Raw genomic sequence first — 21704 nt, 5'->3', positions numbered from 1 at the left:
GAGTGCAATCTTGATAAACCCACGTGTGCTTGGATAAGAGTTAATAAAGATAAACATGATAATTGTTTACATGAATGGCACAGAAAATTAGCACACGCACATTTCGAAAAGGTACAAAACACCCCAAAGCATAGTCAAGATTTGAAATTAACACATTGTGAGCATGTGGATGAGTGTGAAGTATGCTATAAAACAAAAATGACTGTGACTCCGGTAAATAAGAGCTGTGAAAGCACGACCACTGAACCCTATCAGCTCATACATGTGGATTTGGCTGGACCTTTCCAGTGCTCAAAAGGTGGAGCAAGGTTTTATTTAGTGATTGTGGATGACTTCTCCAGATTTACACATGTGTTCTTATTGAAAAAGAAAAGTGAAGCAGAAGAGAAATTAAAGGCATTTATACAGAGGACAGAGACACAATATGGGGTTGTTATCAAAAATATCAAATCAGATCAAGGTGGGGAATTTACCAGTAATTCATTTAAAACATATTTGGAAAAGAAGGGAATAATACAGAGTCTCACTGCTCCCTTCAGCCCATCCTCCAACGGAACTGCAGAGAGGAGGAACCGGTCATTGCAGGATTCAATGAGAGCCATGCTAGCAGATGCAGATATGAATAACACTTATTGGGGTGAATGCATTCTGTACACTGTTTATATTCAGAACCGTCTCATGCACAGAACAATAGGCATGTCTCCCTATGAGAAACTGACTGGAAGAAAACCCAGGGTGAAACACATAGAACGTTTTGGGGCAAAATGCTGGGTGCATGTTGCAAAACAGAAAAGGCATGGTAAATTAGGCTCAAGAGCTCAGGCAGGATGCATTTTGGGATTTCAGAATTCATATTATAGAGTTTGGTTGCCTGAGAAACAACAAGTAGTGTTAAGCAGAAGCATAAAGGTGATAGATAAACCTTGGAGAGACAGCCAAATAGTTATACTTGATAGTGCAAGCAAGCAGGAAGCAGCAGATGTTCCTTTTGGGCAGCAAATTCCATTAAGAACTGCATTGACTGATCTAATACACGGTGGCAAACGTACTGTAAAAAGGCTGAGAAGTGAAGACATGGCAATGCAAGATACAGAAGTGCCAAGTACAAGTGCAGACACAGGTGCAGGTCCAAGTAAAATAGAAAGTGAGGAAGAAATGGAAAAAGATAATGTTAGAAGGTCAGAAAGAAAAACGGAAGGTCAACCACCTCAGAGATTCACATGAAACAGATAAATATCCAGTAGAATGGGAAAAAGAAGGACCAATAGATAAAGAAACAATGGATCTCATGTGGAAGCTTTGTGTTGAGGAATGAAATATAAATGTGTTATCAAATAAAAGTGAACAAAAGTGACTCTGTAAAACCTGTGTGAATAAAGAAATAAAGAAACCTGAACTGAATTGAAAAATGGAAATAGAAACTGTAAGAAAACAAACCATGTACTGATATGTATTGTAATGAAAAAGTTAATATTGTAGAAATGTACTGATGAACAATGAAGTTTTGTAATCTGTGAGTCTCAGGTGGGGGCTGTTGGTCAGTGAAGCATGCTGTGAGACTCACAGACAGGGTTTTTAGCAAAGAGAGTGAAACCTGAAGCAGAAGGGTTAAGCTGTGAGAACAGAGCGCCAGGTTTGCCAAGGTCAGTAGCTGGCTGGGAAGCCTGATAAGGTGGGATGCTTGGAAAAACTCAGTGTGGGGGAAAAGCTGTCTGTGAAGAGAACTGTGTCTAATATCTTTGCCTAGTAAAGACTCTTACAAGAAACTTGCCTGGCCTGGCTTATTCCTGTTCTATGCGACTCTTGGATTCCATCCTTGTATGATCTATACACGCACACGCAACATAATACTCTCTCCCAGGCACATATTAAAACCAATAAAACACACAATACACACTCACCAAATCACAGTCACCCACACAATGCACATTCACACCAATACACACTAAAATTCACACACAGACACACACACACTGAATCAATCACGCACTACAGTAAACATACATATAATACAATCAAACAATATTAAGATAACTACAAAACTTCCAAATAAAAACTCACATACATCACAACTCAATCATTCACACATAATACACATGCAACCATATTAGTTGCCTCCAGGTGGCAGCAATGAGACAAGATGTTACAATCTCAGAGGCTAAGCTATAGTAGCAACAGAGCCGCACTTAAAGGAGCCACAGCAACAGCAGCAATGATGGCCAGACGATGATGAAACAAAAGGGACAGAGTCACACAGCATCCCAGAGCAGCAAATGCAGCATTCACTCCCCCAAAGACAGATGACGACCCGCTCCACCTTCGATGACAATGATGGCGAAAATGGCGGAGACAGCGATGGCAAAAGCAACGTCCACACAACCAGCAAGAACAGCGACGGCCAACAACGCAGCAAGGCGGGAGCAGAACGAGCAGGGCAGCGACAGGGCAAAAACCCAAGCGGCAACAGCACCCACGACGACAGCGGCCCAAGAACAGCCGTGCCACAGCGGCCAGAAACCAGAGGACCAGAGAAGGAGCAGCAACGACGACGGCAAAGACGCCCCGCAAAGACGCCCCGCAGCAGCCGCAAGCAGCAAAAAGCGGCAAGCTGCAACGACGGCAGCACCCAGACCGCTCGAACGCAGCACAACAGCCCGGTCCACGACCCAACGGCAGCAAAGGCAAGGCAACCCAAAGCCGCGGCGCCCCAACGGTGAAGGCTGGAAAAACGGTAAGCCACGCCGCGCCGCTCTCGACCACACACAGCCGCCCCGTAACCTTCTGCCACAGTGACTGTTCAGGCTGTTCAGGCTGTTCAGGCAGACCCGAGTCTATTTTGTATCCTGGGGTAGCAGGCAAGCTGGTAAGTTAAGATGTTAAAAACAATTAAAAGACTGAGTTACAGGATAAAATGCGGAGCTCTAGAAACGAGCGTCCGACTCAGTCGCCATCTTTGTTGTGCAGCCTCTGAGACGGGCTCCCGTTTTGGATGAAACTTTTTCAGTTTTAAATCCAGTCAGAAGGGTCTTTTTTGACTGGGGATAATTTCTTCCGGATAAGGAAGAAACGTGAGATTTCCTACACAGCTTTGTTGTGATTGTTGGAGACTGGAATTCGTCAGAATTGTCTGTGAAAGAAGGTCTTCCAGCAGCTCGGATGGAGCGAGGATTTCTAGCTAGCTCAGCTGAATAAGTGACCCGTTTTTTTTTCTTTAAAGAAAAACGGACTAACAGGCAAGCATTCTCCTGTCTACGCTTATTACTTTCTTATCTATACAGCTAAAGAGATTTGTCAAAGAACCAGCAATTAAGAAAACCTGGGTGAGTCAAAAATTTCCTTCTCTTTTACTCAAGGAACTAAGGGAGAAGAAAATAAAAATAGCCTATCTTTTTTTTATTGCAAAAAGCTGACATGGAAAATAGCATTATAAAGATCACAATGGATGAGGGGTTTCTGATTGGAAGAGAAAAGAAAAATCTTTTTGATTTATAAGACTTTTGTGTAATATATGTCTGGGACTATTTTTTCTGATCTACTTTTTTTTTGACAAATCTGCTCATTCTTTCTGCTACTAGTTATTTGGACGCTGTGAACTAAAGCTGTTTTTGCACTTCTGGGCATATAAGAGATAAGGGCTGTCTAGAGTGTGACGCCAGTTGGTTTGAAAGATTAACTCCTTTGTAACTGGATAAAGAAATAAACTGCTCTTTGCTTGGGACATTGAAAATTGAAGGAGTTTTGTTCCTTTGGCTTTAAGAATGACAATTAAGAAGATCATGGATGTACAAGAAGGGACTTTATCTTTAGACATGTTTCAGAAAATAATGAATGGGATTAAGTCAATAAAACAAGAACTGAGAAATAATAGTCAAGCGTGGAGAATTGAATTTGACGAAATGAGACAGGAGCTGAAAGAAATTCAGGATTCTATGAGAAAGGAGAATAAAGATAGATCTGGAAAACCAAAAAAGGATGAAAGAGAAATTAAAGGCAAGGTTCAAACTATGGAGATTGGATTAAATATGGACATGGAAAAAGATTTGGATTTCCTGGCTGTGATGGATCCTGGAGACAAATATTACAGTTTGGAACTCAGCGCTGTCCCTGAAGGAATTGAAGAGATTGGAGATAAAGATATTATCGGTTCAAAAAAATTCCTGGACTGGAAGGATTTGATGGAACTTGAAATGGAGAAAGTTAACAGAATTAATCCCTGGTTTGTGTCAATGGAAAAATCTTCAAGAGATGTGCTAGTGTATCATGTAAAAAAGAGGAACAGAGATGCGGCTTTGCAACAATACTTTAGTGATACGTTCGGAATTGATGGCAAGAAAATATCTGTGATAAAGGAAATTCCTATCAGACTCTTATTATATGACTATGACAGCAAGATTATTGGGTGCGTAAAGATGGAAGATGGAACCAATATGGATAATGGAAGAAGAGCGATTTGAAATTACTGGACTTAGTAGACTTGATGAGTTGGATTAATTGACATGTTTATCTAGAAAAAAAATTGATGGACATATATCTCAAGGATTGGAAATTTCTCTTTGACTTTTTGTGGAAGAATAAAATGATATGATGTTAATGAGATTTGAAACCAATTAAGATAACTGCTGGAGGAAGGTGATTTTATAATCTATGAAGAGACAGGCTTGTTATATATTACAGATTTATAGCTGAACTACGACAAATCGGAAGTCAATATTTTTATATATATTTTTTCTTTTTTTATTGTATTAGTTATTGATTTGTGTTTTTTCTTTTTGTTTGTTTTGGTTTTGAAAATTTGAATAAAAATTAATTGAAAAAAAAGAAAGAAAGAAAATGCAGCAAAAACTCCACTGCTCTGTTAAGCTTCATTGTGCCTCAGCTGGCATTTGGATTGCACCTGTAGATGTTTACTTCCCACAAGTGTTCTAGTAAAGAACTTCAGTGTGAACTACCTCTTCAACATGCCCCCATCAGGGATATGCCCGCAGGAAGGCACACTGATTTGGTATGACTCCTGCTAAGGAACTATTAGGATTCTAATGACTTGCTCTCCTTACCATACCTGCATGACACAGGAGGCAGTCTTCAATTTTGGTGTTTCCTGTAGAGTTGCTGTAGAAACCATGGGGACAGGGCCGGGGCAAGGCAGATCCTTTTGGGCAATAATGCCCCTTTGGGCATATATTTCCAGCCAGTTTGTTTGTAGGTGTTGGGGTGGAAGCCCCAGTGGTGCAGAAGTATCCTGCCGAGCAAGGACCTGTGACATGGGGCTGACCCGGCAGGGCACAGTAATGGCCTGGAGGAGACATTGCAACTCACTGTTATTAATTAATAAAGTTTATACATATAAAACAAATCATAAAAGAGTAACATAGTTATAAAAGTGGAAACAGAAAACCTAACCAAATCCTCATTCTTGAATTAAATGTAAACATTCAGTCAAAATTCAGTATAAAATCATAGCTTGAAACCAAAAAGTTAACAGTCCTGAATCTGACACTAAGAACCATCTGAACAATCCCAGGTCCTTAACACACAATCCAAAATCTAAAAGAAGCAACACTTTCTCTTAACTTCCATTTAGTACTTAACAGAACAATTATAAAAACAAAAGATTAAGAGTCTGGTTGCTGGATCAGACCCCAGCCCTTTCTAGTTCAGCATCCTGTTCTCACAATGGCCAGCCAGATGCCTCTTCTGGAAAGCCCACAAACAGCCAAAATGCACATTTTAAAAAAACAAAAAGCAACAGTTTATGAAATGCTGCAGGGTTTCTGGAATAGCCTTCCAATTTGAGATCACTGACCCTGGGCTCCCCCCGCCCAACAGGATATCCTGAGCTGGGATACCTACCTGGATCACATGATATGCAGAAAGAGGCATCGCTGATTCCTGTATTTGCATTGTAAGTCCCTTGGGGACATGGGAACTGGGTTGCTGAGACAGAGGCCAAAGGGCAGTAATGGCCAACTGGACATTTGCTCCCAGCCAAAGAGGAGGAATTTTGGGGACAAAAATACCTATGTCCAGAAAAAGAAATGGGGGAGGGGGATGGACATGTTCAAGTTCTGCAGCCAACATTTCAGTCTTAGTACAGCAAGGGATCAGCTGGATGCGATGGTGCAAGATCGACATGATTTCCCCCACATTTTTTGAAAGTAGTTAAAAAAATCAGCTCCTTTAATGGGGAGAGGGAGATCAGGGCTGCAGTGATGATAGAGGAGGAGTTTAACCCTTCTCCCACACTAAATTGCTCCCCTGAAGCTGCTGTTTTTGCCCCATGGGGAAAAACATGCAGGTATCTACATGGTGCTTACCCCCTCAAAGTGTTACACAATAAGACCACCAGGAAGCAGTTGTAAACAAGCCACTAGTTCTGAGCAAGACAAAAATCAGCAGCCCAAGACTCAAGCCAACAGGACAGGTTTTGCCTGCTCATAAAAATATTGCAACGATAGTGGGTTCCCTCAGTTGACCTATTTATTGAGCATTTATCCTGATTTACTTGCACACAGTTTACACAGAGGTCAGATTATAATCTGGCCTTTATTGAGCATTTGGAGAAGGGCCGTAATTAAGTAGTAAAAGTCCCAGCTTCAATCCCTTGCATGTCCAGGGAGAGCTGGGAATGTGTCCTGTCTGAAACCATGGAGATAGCTACCAGTCAGTTTAGACAATACTGAGCTACATGGACCATTGCTTGGACTCAGTATAAGGCAGCTACCTATATTCCTATGCAATACAGCAATTTGAGAACTTCAGTTTTTATTTTCAAATGATAACATTTCCAGCCCTTATTGCTGTAAATATAGCCTTTAACGTGTGCAGTAGGCAATTTCTACTGGGATCTCAGAAAAGGTGCACTGGCAAGATCTCTGGGAAGGATTCGGTTTGCAGGGAGATTATACGATAGTGAGCATTCATCCTGATTTGCTTTTGCAGGGTTTACACATCTTCCCATTAATCATTCATTTAGTCCACACTTTTTAGGGCATAACCCTGTCACTTTCCTAATCTCAAAGAATCCTCTATATAAAAAGGAAAGGAAAAAGTGAATGTGTTGCACTAGGGGTGACAGAGCACTCTAATCCACTTCGACTGCACAAGCCTAAAATTCTGATATGTGGTGGAATCCCTCCAGCAAAATACTGACAGCCTAGAAGCGACCAGTGCCTGGCAAACATCCCTTGGTTGCCACTTATTAGATGCAGCCATTCACTGCCCTCAGTTCCCAACCCCACTGGCTGCTCTTGTTAAAACTGTTTCAGTTTTTCCCAAAGTTTAGGGTTGAATGTTGTCTTTCTTACCCGCCAGGACAGGGGAGGCAGGTGGCTTGTCTCTCTAAAGGATTATACGACCCCACTGGGCAGGGCAATGGAGTAGCTGTGCCCCGAGGGCAAAAATAACCTGAAAGAGAAGCAAAATATTAAAATCGGTTAGGGCCCTTTTGAGGTCAGGACAAGAAAGCACAATATGAAAAGTTAGCACACAACAACACCCCTCAAAACAATTCACAAAGGATGCTAGCATCTTTCAGGCTTTGGGAAAGATGAAGACCTCTGGCTTGGGCGCATGATAGACAGCTGACTTATGCAGAATCAGATCACTGGTCCATCCATCTAAGTGCCACTGTTGATGCTGAGTAGCAGCAGTGTTGGAGAATTTTGTATTTCTCCTTGGGTTCTTTTGCTGGGGGTCCTTGAATGAAATTTTTGAAGACACAGGCTTGCAGCAAAAAGGTAGGCCTTTATTGGATGACAAGTGTACACTTCGTCAGTCTCCCTCCTAGTGAGTGGAGAACTGCAACTTGGCACTGTTTGCCTGGGGGTTTTATACAGTTCAGGACAAAGACTTTAGCATCTACCAGTCAGGATTTAACACATCAGAATGACATAGGCATGACAGTATTACACAGGCATTTGCACAGGCATTGCATAGGTATTGTACTTCTCTGCATCGTGTTCTAGTGAATTTGGTGTTCTAATGAATTTGGCAATGTTTAGCACTTCACATGAAAGTACATTTTCACAGTGAGCTAAGCACTCCAGCTAATGAGCTAAGCATCTTAGCTATTCTGCAATTCTTTCTACATCTTAGTGGTACCGAGATATTCAGCACAGTGTTATCAATTTTTTGAGTACAAGTAGTTCCAAACAACCAGCATAGTCAGGGGAGATAGCTCCAAAAAGAAAAAGATCTGGCTTCCTACTAAACTATTAAAATGTTATGAACTTCTACAGCTTTATAGAAGAATACATTTTGCTTATTGTTTATGTATATAAAATTCCCCATCAGCAGCTCTCCAGGGTTTCAAACAGGGAGCCTTTCCTAACCCTACTTGGAGATGCCTGGAAATGAACCTGGGATCTTTTGCATGCAAAGCAGGTGCTCTGCCACTGAGGTACAGCCCTTCCCCTTCCTAACCCATGTGTTCACATCCATGGATTTCCATGGCCAGGAGACATCATAATAATTTATGTTATATATGGAAAAGAGATTTCGAGGTAAATAAGAAGCAATAGCTGCCTCTCTTCCAGAGCAAAGAGTAACCTGCTGGAAGAGCATTATTATTATTATTATTATTAGTAGTAGTAATAGTAGTAGTAGTAGTAGTAGTAGTAGTATTGTTAGTAGTAGTAGTAGTAGTAGTAGTAGTTTGTTGTTAATAGTAATAATAATAATAAATTAAATTATTGTTTTTGTTGTTGTTAATATTAATAGTAATTAATAGTAGTAATAATACTAATACATTAACTAACTAATTAATTAATTTGTATGCCACTTCATACTTCAAAAGAAGCCTGTAAGCAGTTTACAGTGTTATAGAAAAACAAACAAAATTACACATTTAAAACAATACAAAACATTGGAAAAGATCATCTTAAACATTAACATCTTAACATTAACATTAAACATCATAAAAACAAAACTACACATTGTAAAAAATCCAAAGCATTTTAAAAGGTCATCTTAAACATCAATGTAACCTTAAATAGCTAACATAATAAATCACAATCACTACTAGCAGATCAAAACACGAATATACCACAAAGACAAGCAACTCCCCCACCAAAGACACAAGTGTGTATGTACAGGTAGCAGCATTGCTCCCACTTCTGCTGCCACCGCCCCAACTTATGTTCTCAGCAAAGCTACACACTCCCCACCCCTGGAGCTCCCTCCTCTCATCAGGGAGCACCCACAATCATTCCACCCCCACTCAACACCCAAAACAGCAGGGGGCGACACTGTCATCCTGAGGATAATGCACACAGAGGGATCTGCATGGCTTTCCCCAGTGGTGGCTTGAGCCCAATGGGACTGATGGGGTGGAGGGCAGGGAGGACAACAGTAGGTGGAGCCAGAGCCAATGACAGATGGAGCCAAGTAATTCTAGTTTGGCCCCCATCCTCCTCTGTGCCGAGTTCTACCAGGTCAACACTGAAACTGAGGAGGAGGGAAGCTGACAGGCAGCGCCACCCACTGCACTGGTTGTAAGTAGAAAAGGACACAGGTGAGGGCTGTCTGAGAGCAGACCCTGGTTGGCGGGGCACTACCCCATTTGCCTAGTGGACCAGCTTCCACTTGTCTCCCCCAGTATCTGTGTACACGCTGTGTAGAAGAGTGGCAGGCAGTTACTCCTTGCAAATACCTGGGGAAAACAAAAAGAATTACCTCTGGGGCAAGGGCCTCCACTCTGGCCCACAACTGGTGCGTTGGGAACTGTGGCGCCCAGAATGCAGTAGGATCCTTCTTCACACAGCCCTGTCGGGGCTACCAGACCAGGGGCGTTGCAGTAGTGCCCTGGTAGGCAAGGGGAGCACTCGGCCTGAGAGAGATGAATGAGGCCAGTGATTCTTTTCAGAAGCAAGAGTCACAGAGCAGTGCATGTGTGCATCTCTCAAGGGGTCGCCAACCTTTTGGGGTCAGCAGTCACATTTGGAATTTTGAGAATGTGTTGCGGGTGACAGTCGCAAATCAGCTGTTGAGGGGATGTGGCATAACACAAAACGGCTGCCACATCTGAAAGAGGAGAAAAAGAGATATGGCCACAGAAAGGCGTCTGCATCAGCCACCGCTGTGCTCACTCAGAGGGAAACCTCTCCTGCTCAGAACAGAACGGAGGGTGCGTGCCCAATCGTGGCATCCAAAGAAATAAGGGCATGTTTAAGAGGACATGTTAAACATAGAATAGGCCAAGCCAGTGCAAACAGAAACTGAAGAAGGTTTGTTGTGAATTGTGGATCTGGGGAGGGGGGTATTTACTGAGACCTTTAATTGGTGCTGCAGAAGGTACTGGCAGGTACACTGGCATTTGTGGGTGCCATGTTGGCAACCCCTGATTAATACTCTTTTATTTGGAAAATAAATGGTGGTAGGGAGCAGGTTATGGTTACAGCAGGGAAGGAAACTGCCTTCAAGCATTCTTTTCATTATGATTCTTCATTATAAATTGGGTTATTCTTTATTTATAAAATTATTTATAGGCTGCTTTGTGGATATATAAACACCAGTATAAATTAGAAACCGCTAACAGGACTACCCCTTCTAAATCAGCTCCTTAAGAGTATTGCTTATTTAGGAGAAAGTGGCCTAAAATAGTACCACTTAAAAATATGCAGTGTTGAGGGATTATTTACCATAGTGGGGAGGGAGTTCTACAATCTCGGGACCACCACAGAAGCGGCCTTCTCTCTTGGGCCTGCCAAGTGAACCGACTTAACAACTGCTCACTGCAGTGAAATATTGTGTGTGCGTACATGTGTGCATGCATGCATGTGCTGGAGCTCGCAACAGAACAAAATGCTTTTGGTCTAATACATCAGAACACAGCTCCTGTTTAACTACCATAAATTTTATGGGATTTGTAAAGGTTCAGTGGTTGGCGAATGTATACCCTGGTGTAAATTGTATCCAGCAAATGAATGATTTCCAATTCCTACAAAAGATTGTTCTAACTCTCTTTCATTAGGTTTTGCCTTACCTCAGAGCTTAGCTTGGTCCTAGTAGCAAATGTCCCCACAGGGCACGGCTTGGGGACAGCTGTGCCCCTTGGACAGTAGTGACCTGAAGGACATGGGCCAGCATGACCTGTGATCAACAAGGGGGGGGAATTAGGTTGTAAAATGGACAGAGAACAATGCTAATATAAAATGAGCAAGGACAAAGAAAAACAAGAAGTGGGTGCTAAAGTGAGGTCCCAGTTAGGTCACCGTAACTAATAAAGCAAGCCAATCTTCCTGATCCACCGTGCTGGAGGAGGTTCGGAAGAAAGGCGAAGTACAGAAAAGCAACCTCAATTCAAATGAAAGAGACAATACCATTGAGCTGAGCCTCAGGATTGGGCCGATCTGATCCCTGGGTACAGTAATATCCTTCCCAACACTGCCCCGTAATATCACTTGAATTGTGGTACAGGCAGAACTTCCCTCCGTCACACACTCTGCAGTCTGTATGGCTGCTCATCCCTTGGTTAGAACTGTAGGTCCCTGGAGGGCAAGGCTGCCAGCTTAAGCCTGTTCCTGCGGGGCAGTAAAAGCCTGCAATGGAAGGACATATCAATGTATATGGAAAGTTGTAGTGACAAAGAGGGAACCATTAGCACAGATACATGTGTTGTCTCAAGGGATGGAAAGATCTGTCAGTTTCAGTTCTCAGTTTCTCATTTTTCCAATCTTAAATCCACACTTCTGTAGCAATTTGCAATTTTTCTAACAAAAAATAATTCCTCATGAAAATTCTCCAGCTATTTAGTGTGAATTTCTGTTATTAAACACATTTCTGTAGGCAGTCTTGACTAATGTACACATTTTGCAAGCAAGTTCTCATCCTATAATGCATTTTTGTATGTTCACTCATCTAGTCTCTTAATATATACAATTTTGTAAACATTTTTTGGTTGGCAACCTGCATTGCAAAATTCAGAGGCATGCACATTTCAAAGGATGGCAGTGTTTTGGTTCTCATAGTGTTTTGGAAAGTGAGAATTTGATAGATACAGCTTGAAATGTGAACTGAATCATATTTTTCACCCATCGCTAGTTATCTCCCATGTGCCCAGGTAGGTCCTAGGATGTGGGCAAAGGAGGCAGATCCATTAGGGCAAATGGGGCACTGCTTTGCGCATGGTGGAAGCCAAAGACTCACCTTTGGGACACAGCTGTGGCAAGTGACCAGGGATACAGTACTTCCCCTCTGGACAGGTGTGACACCATTCTTGTGCATGTGTCTCAGCCATGTAAGACCCAGGAGGGCAAGGTGTGGGCCTCTCACTGCCCAAGGGACAGAAGTGGCCTGCAGGACAGGGAGCCCCTGAGATGCCATCTGTGGGGGTTGGTGTGACAGACCCTGCAATGCAATAAAACCTACCAGAACAGCAAGAGAAACATGATTTTATTAATAACAGAGAATGAGATAGTTGTAATGATTCAAAAACCAGGGAACCAGACCACAGGAAAGGTCCTCTGAACCCTGGCTTTCCAGAGTGAGTTCATGCATCTATACGGTAAATTAGAAGACAAATTCTGGCAGTGCAATTTGCATTTGTAAGCAATGCAGACAAATGGCACCAAGTCTGGGAGACAGAGCGCTCCTTCATACAGTAGGATGGAATCTGCCAGTATGGATATCGCATCTCAAGAAAAGGGGACATGTACTTTGTACGTACCCTGCTGTGCACTGTCCTGAAGGGGCCACAAGGCCAGTGCTATTGCAGTAATGCCCCCCAGGGCAAAGCTGGCAGCTCTGGAGATTTCGGTTCCCTTTATCACCAGACCAGGTTCCACGTGGACAGGCAGATGGAACGCGGGTTCCTAGCAGGACACAAGTATGAGAGATCTCTTTGGGGCATAGAAATGAGGCAGCAGGAAACAGCAGAAGGCTGCCAAGGGGCATCCCAAGGAGTACAACCATGCCAAAATCTGTTATACCTGAGAGGCAGTAATGTCCAGGCGGGCAAGGAGCTCCAGACACACCATCTGTTGGGTTCAGATGTTGGGCACCTCCGTTGCACCAAAATCCTGCAGAGCAGTCTCCTAAACAAGGAAAGAGAATGATGAGCTTTTTAGTGGCTCAAAGCCCAGTACCAAGGCAGGGGATCATCTCCAGCTATTCAGAGCAGTCCCATTGAAATTAATGGACCTAAGTGAGTTGGGTTCATTCATTTCAATGGGTCTGAGTAGGACTAACAGAAGAAACAACCCAGGGTACCTATCCCAGATTTTCATTTAGTGGGTGTGCTTCATGAGTATAAAGAAGCCCCCTTTTTTTTTAAAGAGTGCTGTAATAAGCTGCCTGTGTTAGGCAGGTGAACTTTACCCCAGCTTCAATGACTGGCTGACACTCAACACAGGAAAATGGAAAGCTGCATTATGCAGAGTTAAACCACTGATTCACCTGGCTCAGTATTGCCTAGGCCGATTGGCAGCAGCTTTCCAGGATTTCAGATGGGGGGACGGGCATTCCCAGATGTACCTGGAGATCAAAATTGGGACCTTCTGCATGCAAAGCAAGTGCTCCACCACTGAGCTATGGCCCTTCCATTAAAACACAGGAAGCTGCCTTATGCAAAGTCAGACCATTGGTCCATCAGGCTCAGTATTGTCTACAAGGACTAGCAGCTGTTTTCCAGGATTTCAGAGGGGGATTGAATCTGGGACCTTCCACATGCAAAGGATGTGCATGCTCTTCCACTGAGCTATGGCTCTTCAAGCATTCCCATGATAATAAAAAGGTCCACCTCAAAATGTTTCAGACACACGTCACTCAAAATTGCAAAATAGCAAAGTAATTTCCTTTTGCCTCAGGCTCTCATATTGAATCAGTCTATAGCTGAATGCTGTCAAGCAGGTAACAAATTAAGTAGCAAGACAGGCATTAGCACAATAGCTAAGGAGGATATTATGTAAATAGTAAAGTAGGATATAATGTAAAATATCTGCATTAAAGATCACTGCAAAAAGCAGAATGAAAGAAATGAAAGACTCTATACATCACAAAGAAAATTTCTGAATGGTGAGAATAATACATAAAGAAAGAGAAAAGAATGGCATTCCTATAAATAGTAAAAGAACAGATTCCAAAACAAGTAAATTGAGCCTCCACTAAATCAGAGTCAATTGTGTGCAAATGCAAAATCTTCATAGCTGTTGATGATCCTCAGCTGATTTGAAATCAATGCTTTCAGCCATCATTGATGTGGCTAGGAAACTTGAAACTGTTCAGAATGTAAGCTGTATCCATTTCAAATAAGTGTCTTAATTGTAAGTTAAGAGTAAACCAACTGAAACGCTTGTGAGGCAGTCCTATGCATACTGACCTGGCATTAAGCTCAGAGCTTGGAAAAGTTACTTTTTTGAACTACAACTCCCATCAGCCCAATCCAGTGGCCATGCTGGCTGGGGCTGATGGGAGTTGTAGTTCAAAAAAGTAACTTTTCCAAGCTCTGATTAAGCTCCTTTGAACACCATGAGAATCACCTCTGAGTTAAGCACACCTATGAGGTAGCAAGGATAACCAACATGATGGAGTCCAACAACTTCTGCAAGGCAACACCCATCAGTCCCAGCCTGTATGGCCAATACTCAGGGATAATGGGAGTTGTAGTCCATCTGGAGCATCGCAGGTTTCCCATCCCTGGTTTATCATTTGCTCCCTAAAACAGTTATAGCTGTCATCTCACTTCACTGTTGACTCACAGGTGTTCCCCCCCCCCAGCTGAGGAGTTCCAGCCTAGAAACCTACCTGTTGGAGCTGCCAGCCCAGGAGATGAGCAAAATTTTCCTGGTGGGCAGCTTTGACATTCCTGGATTTTCTTTAGCCTCTGCCTGGGTCCAAATGTCCCCATGGGGCAGCTGTACTGTGCAGACCACTGTGTGCCCGCTGGGCAGTAATAGCCACGTGGGCAAGGGTAGAGAGTGAAGTCACTGATAGGCCCCTGGCGGTTATCACAGTAATAGCCTGAAAGGGAAGGAGAAAATGGGGGGGGGATCCAACAGGCTTAACGCAATGGGAAACTACAGACTCTCAGAACATACTATTTCCTATTCAAGAAATGGGGAGCTCAGATGAATCTCAGGAAGGGATACAAGAAGGCAGCGATTTCTATTCTAACCTGTAATTGTCACAATCAGTACTGTTTCCGTTCTGCTGCAGTTTGGTTTCTGTCAATACTGTGTCTCACTGTCCACTATTTAAAATAAGTTACATAACTTATATAACTATGTAACTTACATCACTTATATTCATTTCAGTGTAAAGGAAACATCAAAACAAAGTTGAAACAATTAATTATGTATTGTTTGTGGACTTTAAAAACCTAGCAATGACAATGTGGACAAACACCTATTTGCTTGACTGACTTCCATTCCTGAACACAGACGACTGTGTGAACTGCAGCAAATTTCCACTTCCTTTCCTTTTTTCGTTGGAATTCTCCAACATCCCTGCTCTCAGGTGGGCCCAAACATCAGTGATATATCAGAAGGACTATAGGAATGGTGAGAATGCTGAACTATGTGAACACCCTGTTTGAATTCTTGTAGCAGAACTGAGGCAGGTGGAGGGCTAGCAATAACTCTTGATAATAAATAAATACTAATATTTTCCTCTTAAAAAATAACAGTTAAAGGGTCTCAGAGTCCTGTCCTAGTACATATTGTGGTGAAGGGCAGGTGGTAATAACAATAATAACAATTAATAATAATATACTAGGGCTCATCATAATACTGGTTTTGATGAGGATGTCCGTGCTGAAGAAAAACTGAGCCAGGTTCAAGGTCCTAGTATTAATTTACAAAGCCCTGAACAACGTAGGTCCAGGGTACCTTAGGAATCACCTGAATTCTTATCAGAGCATGGAAAAGTTACTTTTTTGAACTACAACTCACATCAGCCCAACCCAGTGGCCATGCTGGCTGGGGTTGATGGGAGTTGTAGTTTTAAAAAGTAACTTTTCCAAGCTCTGATTCTTATATCCCAGCTCAATCACTGAGACCATCTGCAGGAGTATTGTTGGATGGTCCTCAAGTTGGTGAGGCTCATTTGAAAGCAACAAGACACTGAACCTTTAGTGTCATGTGTTTTGTTGGATGTATTTTTCCAGCTAGATTGCCTCGGTTGTCTGCCATTTTAACTCTGACAGCAGCTGCTCTAGAAGGTTCTCCTGTGTTACTTTCTAAGCATTCCCCATTACCATTACTACAACTCATCCCTGCTCCACGTTGGCCACCATGGTTTACCTTCCCAGCATTCTCCAGTGGAGGCCTTCAGTCCAGATCCTTCGCAGTAAAACCCAGAGGGACAGAGCTGACAGTCTGAAACCATACCTTGCCCTAGAAGGTTTGAGAAGGTGCCAGGTGGGCAGAGGGTGGGTGCTGGAGACCCCACAGCTGCAAGAACAAGCAACAGAAAAAAAGAGAGAGGGAACACAGCTGTGAGGTCAAAAGAAATGAAAGGCAGAGCCAGGAGCCCACGACATTTTGCATCAGGAAGGAAAAGACAAGGTGGCAACCCCTCCCTATTCCACATACAGAAGCTGACTTCAGCTCTGGTGATGAGATACCACCCCCCACCCGTGGGGCAGGGACCAGTTTAGTGGGACTAGGAAAGGTCGTATGGCAACAGAGGAAAATGGTGTGTGGAGAGGAGGGAGGAATAGCTGGAACTGCTGTTGTTGCTCCCCTCCAGCATCTGGAGCCTGAGGGGGTTGTCTCACTCTGTCTAGTTTTCATTTTTCTCATTTTTCATTTATTTCCATTTATAGACCGCTTACTATCTGAAAGATACTGAAGCAGTTTAAGATAGAGTACAAATGTATATACACAGTAAGTACCACTTATTGTATGTACACAATAAGTACAATAGACGTCAAGACCAGCCCTGTAAAGAGAACTAACACAAGCGGTCTCCGTGCCCGCATCTGCGCTGTACATTTAAAGCAGCATCAAACCACTTTAAACAGTCATGGCTTCCCCAAAGCATCCTGGGAACTCTTATGTTTGTTAAGGGTGCTGAGGATTGTTAGGAGACTCCTATTCCCCTCACAGAACAATTCCCAGAGTGGTTTTTCCCTCTTCCCGGGAAAGAGAAGCGAGGCCAGTGAGGAGTATGGCCTGAGGAGAGATCAAAAGGCTAGAGGCCTGGAGGCCACATTCATCCTGCAAGCCTGAGGTTCCTCATCCTTGCCCTAGCCTCAGAAGACTTTGGTGGAAACTCCTAGCGTGGGAAGACTGCTTCTATCAGATGCAGAGGGGGAGCCAGCTGCAAACCCCCCCTCACTTGCCTCAGACGATTTTAGCGGGAACTACTACCTGGCATGACACAAAGAAAAGACAGAGATAAGGACAAGAAAAGCTGCCTGAATAATCCTGTTTCCATATAGACCCCATGGACAGAGCTTGGAAAAGTTACTTTTTTGAACTACAACTCCCATCAGCCCTAGGCAACATGGCCACTGGATTAGGCTGACTTTTCCAAGCTCTGCCCATGGATATATATATATATATTTTGCCACAGTCACACCATACATTTATTTCAGTATTATTCCAGTCATGGTTTCCCCCAAAGAATCCTAGGAAGGGTAGTTGTGAAGGTTGCTGAGAGTTTTAGGAAACCCCCTTTCCTCCTTACAGAGCTACAATTGTCAGGGTTCTCTAGGAAGAGGGATTGACTGTTAAACCTCTCAGGAAATTGTTCCTCTGTGAGGGGAATTGGGGTCTCCTAAGAACTCTCAGCACCCTTCACAAACTACACTTCCCAGTGAGGGGGGGAGAAGCCATGACTGTACATAGCAGAATAACAGTGGAATAAATGTATGGTGTGAAAGTGGCCTTAGTCTTCCTGTACTGGATATATGATTTTTATTTTCTGAGGATCTTTTGGGAGTGGCTGGGAGAGCCTCCCTGGGCTATAAAGTGGGATAGAAGTAAAATAAATAAATAAAGGCATTCTGTTAATATTTAGGCAAGAGATCCTCACGGCAGTAGGTGCCTTGAGGGCAGATGTTTCCTGTAACCCCATCCAGTGGCTTGGGAGAAGAGGCTCCTCCTGTGCAATAAAATCCAGCAGCACATTCCCCACTCGGAGCAGACAGACCTGGAGAAGAAAGAATCAGAAAGACAGAGAGAGAGAGAAACACATGAGCCCAGGGACAGTCTTAACATATGCATAAGGAACTACAAGTCATAAAAATGTAGGACCAGAAGCTTGAAATCAGAAATCAGCTAAATATTCAGTGCCAGGTGGACAAGCTGTGCTGCTCCTGATATTGTTGGACTCAACTCCCGTCATCCCCAACCAACAAAGCTAATGGCTACAGATGATTATGATGGATGATGATTACATTTACATGGTGGAGGGCAGTGGCTGTAATGTCAGTGGGGCAGTGAATCTGCTCTGGGTTTTAGTGTGAACGTCCAAGGAACTGTCCAAGGTGCTGAGAGCAGTTTCACTGCCCTGCTGACACTGCATTGATATCCTGCCTTTCGTCCAAGGAGCTCAAGGGGGCGTGCATAGTTTTCCCCTTCCCAATTTTATCCTCGTGACAACCCTGTTTGGCTGAGAGATATTGACTGGCCCAAGGTCACCCAGTGAGGCTTCATGACCGAGTGAGGATTTGACCCCTGGCCTTCCAGGGTACTAGTCCAATCACTACACTACACTACACTGATGTAGGGATTATGGGAGTTGTAGCCCAACAACATCTGGAGAGCTGCAGGTTTCCTATGCTCTAGAGCATTTCCCCCAACCTGGTGCCCTCCAGGTGTTGATGGACTCCAACTCCCATTAGCCCCAGCCAGCATGGCCAAAGGTCTGGGATTATGGGGCCCATACTCCAGCAACACCTGGAAGGGCACAGGTCCCCCAGCCATGCTTTAACTGGTGAATCTGAGCAGGAGGATTCTAATCTGTAGGGCTGCAAGGTAAAAGTAAACTTGATATTTCTGAGGTTCTAGCATATTTTGTATCAAGGAATGAAAAATAAAACATGAGCCTTTCAACCTAACAATGTCTGGAAGCCCCTGCCCTTGAATACTAAGTTATTTTATAATCACTGCAACATTTCAACGATACTGATATTATGATAATGTATTTATGCAGAATCATTATTTAGCAGGTTGCCCACTAGTTACCTTCCTATAATGACAATAAAAATATCAGGAAGAATGTCCCATTAAGCTGTTATTTTTCGATAGCAGGAGCAATAGATTAGAAAAGCACTCATAACAGTGGCAGACGCATTGTCGCAAGTGTTCCCCAATGCCTGCCTCCTATCTTAAGTTCTGGTTGTGTGAACTGTCTGGCACAGGAGATCACTTACATTGGGACTGTATGCTTGCTGGGTGGGATTTAGAAAACCATGAAGATTTAATAGCACAACACTTCTAATAAGCTTATAGACAAAAGGCATCTGCATAAATTGGCATCTACTCTTGCTTATGGTTTTGATTCTCATGTGTATGAATGAAGTTTGATCACTGTCAATTGCTTACAGGATCCTCCTAGTAGTTCAGCTGGCTGCATAAAGCCATAACTTATGGGGTGGGGGAGGATTATAGTCCAGTGGTAGAGCATCTGCTTTGCATGCAGAAGGTCCCAGGTTCAATCCCTTGCATTTCTTGATAAGGCTGGGGACATTCCCTGCCTGAAGTCCTGACTGCCAGTCAGTGTGGACAATCTGAGTTAGAGGGATCAATGGTCTGACTTGGTATAAGGCAGCTTCCTGTGATCCATATTAACCTGCCTGCCAAAGAACTTTCTGCAAGTCTGAGATGGAATGCCTCGCATGAAGTGGCTAATCCCACAGTGTTATGCGCTTGAAACACACATCATGACATACATGGCTTGTTGGGAGGTTAAGCAGCTGGAGAGAGAGGGGGCCTTTTCTGTGATGGCACCAAAATGGTAAAATACTCTCCCTAACACTTAAAGCATGGTGCCTGGCAGACTCTCTTCTTCCACGCTTTAAAAACAATATTTAAGACCATTTCATTGTTTTTAGCTGCCAAATCTGCTGCAGTTATTTTGAGCTTTTTAACACGACATGGGATTGTATTTCATTGGTTTAAGTTTTGTTAATAATACATCCAAGAACCACACTCAATGCAATAAATCAGGCTTCAGGCAAAGAGGAGGAACCTTGACTCTGCCTCATTTGTTCCTATACCCTAAATGGACTTTGCCTTTTAGGGTAGCAAAATACACGCACAAAAGCCGTCTGCGGCAAACTCCCTTCCGTCTCAGTACTTAGCCTGTGTGGGCATAGGATCCTATTCACCTGGGGCATTGCAGTAAAACCCTGGAGGGCACAGAATGGGCTCAGGGCTGCCTTCTGGGCAGTAGGACCCAGGGGAACATTTTGCTCCCGTAGCAGTGGCTGGACAAAGACAGTTGCTATTGGTGTAGTTATCCAGGTCAAAGGGTTGGGACGTCCAAGCAGCGGAGATGCAGAACCACCCTAAGAGAGCAAAGCAATACAAACAATTGTGAGAAGATGAAAGAAAGGCAAGTCCCACAAGAGAGAGAGGTTAATTCTTCATTGCATTGATATTCCATCTTTCTTACATGGAACTTGAGGCAGTGGGTGTGGCGTGCCCCCATTTTGCCCACACAACAGCCCTATGAGGTAGCAGGTAGGTTAGGCTAACAGCAGGCAATTGGCCCAAGGTCACCCAGGAAGGTTCATGGCTGGATGGAGATTTAAATCTATGTCTCCTATGTCTTAGTCTGACACTTTAACCACTGCTCCACACTGCCTCTCTTCAATGTGCATGGGCCAAATTGAACAAGAGAGAACAGTGTAGCCCAAACCACACCTTTATATTTGTTTGTTTTTTACCAGGTATGAAGAACCTTTGGCCAAATGTTGCTGAATGACAACTTCCATCATCCTTGGACATTGGCCATGCTTGCTGGGGTTGATAGGAGTTGTAGTTCAGCAACATCGGGAGGGCCCAAAGGGCTAACAGAATAGGAGAGGAAACATTTAGAAGGTTGTTTGCATTTTCAGCAAATTCCCTTTGATAAAACCAAGATATGTTAAACACACACACACACTCTAATACTTTTATTAATAAATACCATGCAGCTGTTTAAAATGTTTCTTGAGTAGTTAGTCACTTTAATGATTTTTTTGTATTGCTTTTAAATGTTTTCATGTTGCTATACATTGTCTGGATGTTGTGTGGGAAGGTGGTATATAAATATTTTTATACATATAAATAAATAAATAGTATGGTTATACAACCCTGTGTGAGCCCACCTCTCTCCCTTCCTTTAAATACCACTTCAATCCCTCCTTTTCCGTGAAGCCTTCACGCAGCAATGGGATCCTGGAGCCTTCTGGATGTTATTGGACTCCCACTAGACCTGGCTAGCATGACCAATGGTCAGGAATGATGGGAGTTGTAGTCCAACAACATATACAGAGCCATGGGTTCTCTGTCCCTGTCCTAGCACAGCCTATTAGCTCTCGTATCCTACTGAAACTAAATCAAAATGTGTGTAGCTGAACTGAATTCAGTGCATATCCGTCTCATTTACCCTTGACTCCATTGCCTTGATCTCCTCTCTCTCTATTCCTTCCCTTGTATTGTTTTACAGTTATAAGCCTCTCGGGGCATAGAGCACAGTGATGGTGCTGGGTAATAAATAATAAATAAAAATGGTATTTGAAAATATTTTAAATATTATAAACTACAGGGCTAGCT

The 21704-nt window shown here is 43.2% G+C and overlaps 1 protein-coding gene across 1 annotated transcript in view; it reads right to left on the bottom strand.

Annotated features, from left to right (window-relative positions):
* LOC133368774 (neurogenic locus notch homolog protein 4-like) overlaps positions 1–21704 on the bottom strand; it is a 188892-nt gene that overhangs the window by 29028 nt on the left and 138160 nt on the right. Inside the window, exons 7-15 of the mRNA XM_061593388.1 lie at positions 17974–18090; positions 16323–16385; positions 14740–14955; positions 11319–11486; positions 10982–11088; positions 9673–9826; positions 7305–7404; positions 5851–6017; positions 5060–5293 (exon numbers count right to left, since the gene is read on the bottom strand). Coding sequence (XP_061449372.1) covers positions 5060–5293; positions 5851–6017; positions 7305–7404; positions 9673–9826; positions 10982–11088; positions 11319–11486; positions 14740–14955; positions 16323–16385; positions 17974–18090 — 1326 coding nt within the window. The remainder of the gene's footprint in view (positions 1–5059; positions 5294–5850; positions 6018–7304; positions 7405–9672; positions 9827–10981; positions 11089–11318; positions 11487–14739; positions 14956–16322; positions 16386–17973; positions 18091–21704) is intronic.

Source organism: Rhineura floridana, chromosome 12 (assembly GCF_030035675.1).
Source record: "Rhineura floridana isolate rRhiFlo1 chromosome 12, rRhiFlo1.hap2, whole genome shotgun sequence".
Classification (NCBI taxonomy): Eukaryota; Metazoa; Chordata; class Lepidosauria; order Squamata; family Rhineuridae; genus Rhineura; species Rhineura floridana.
This window is presented reverse-complemented; position numbering and strand designations above follow the sequence as displayed.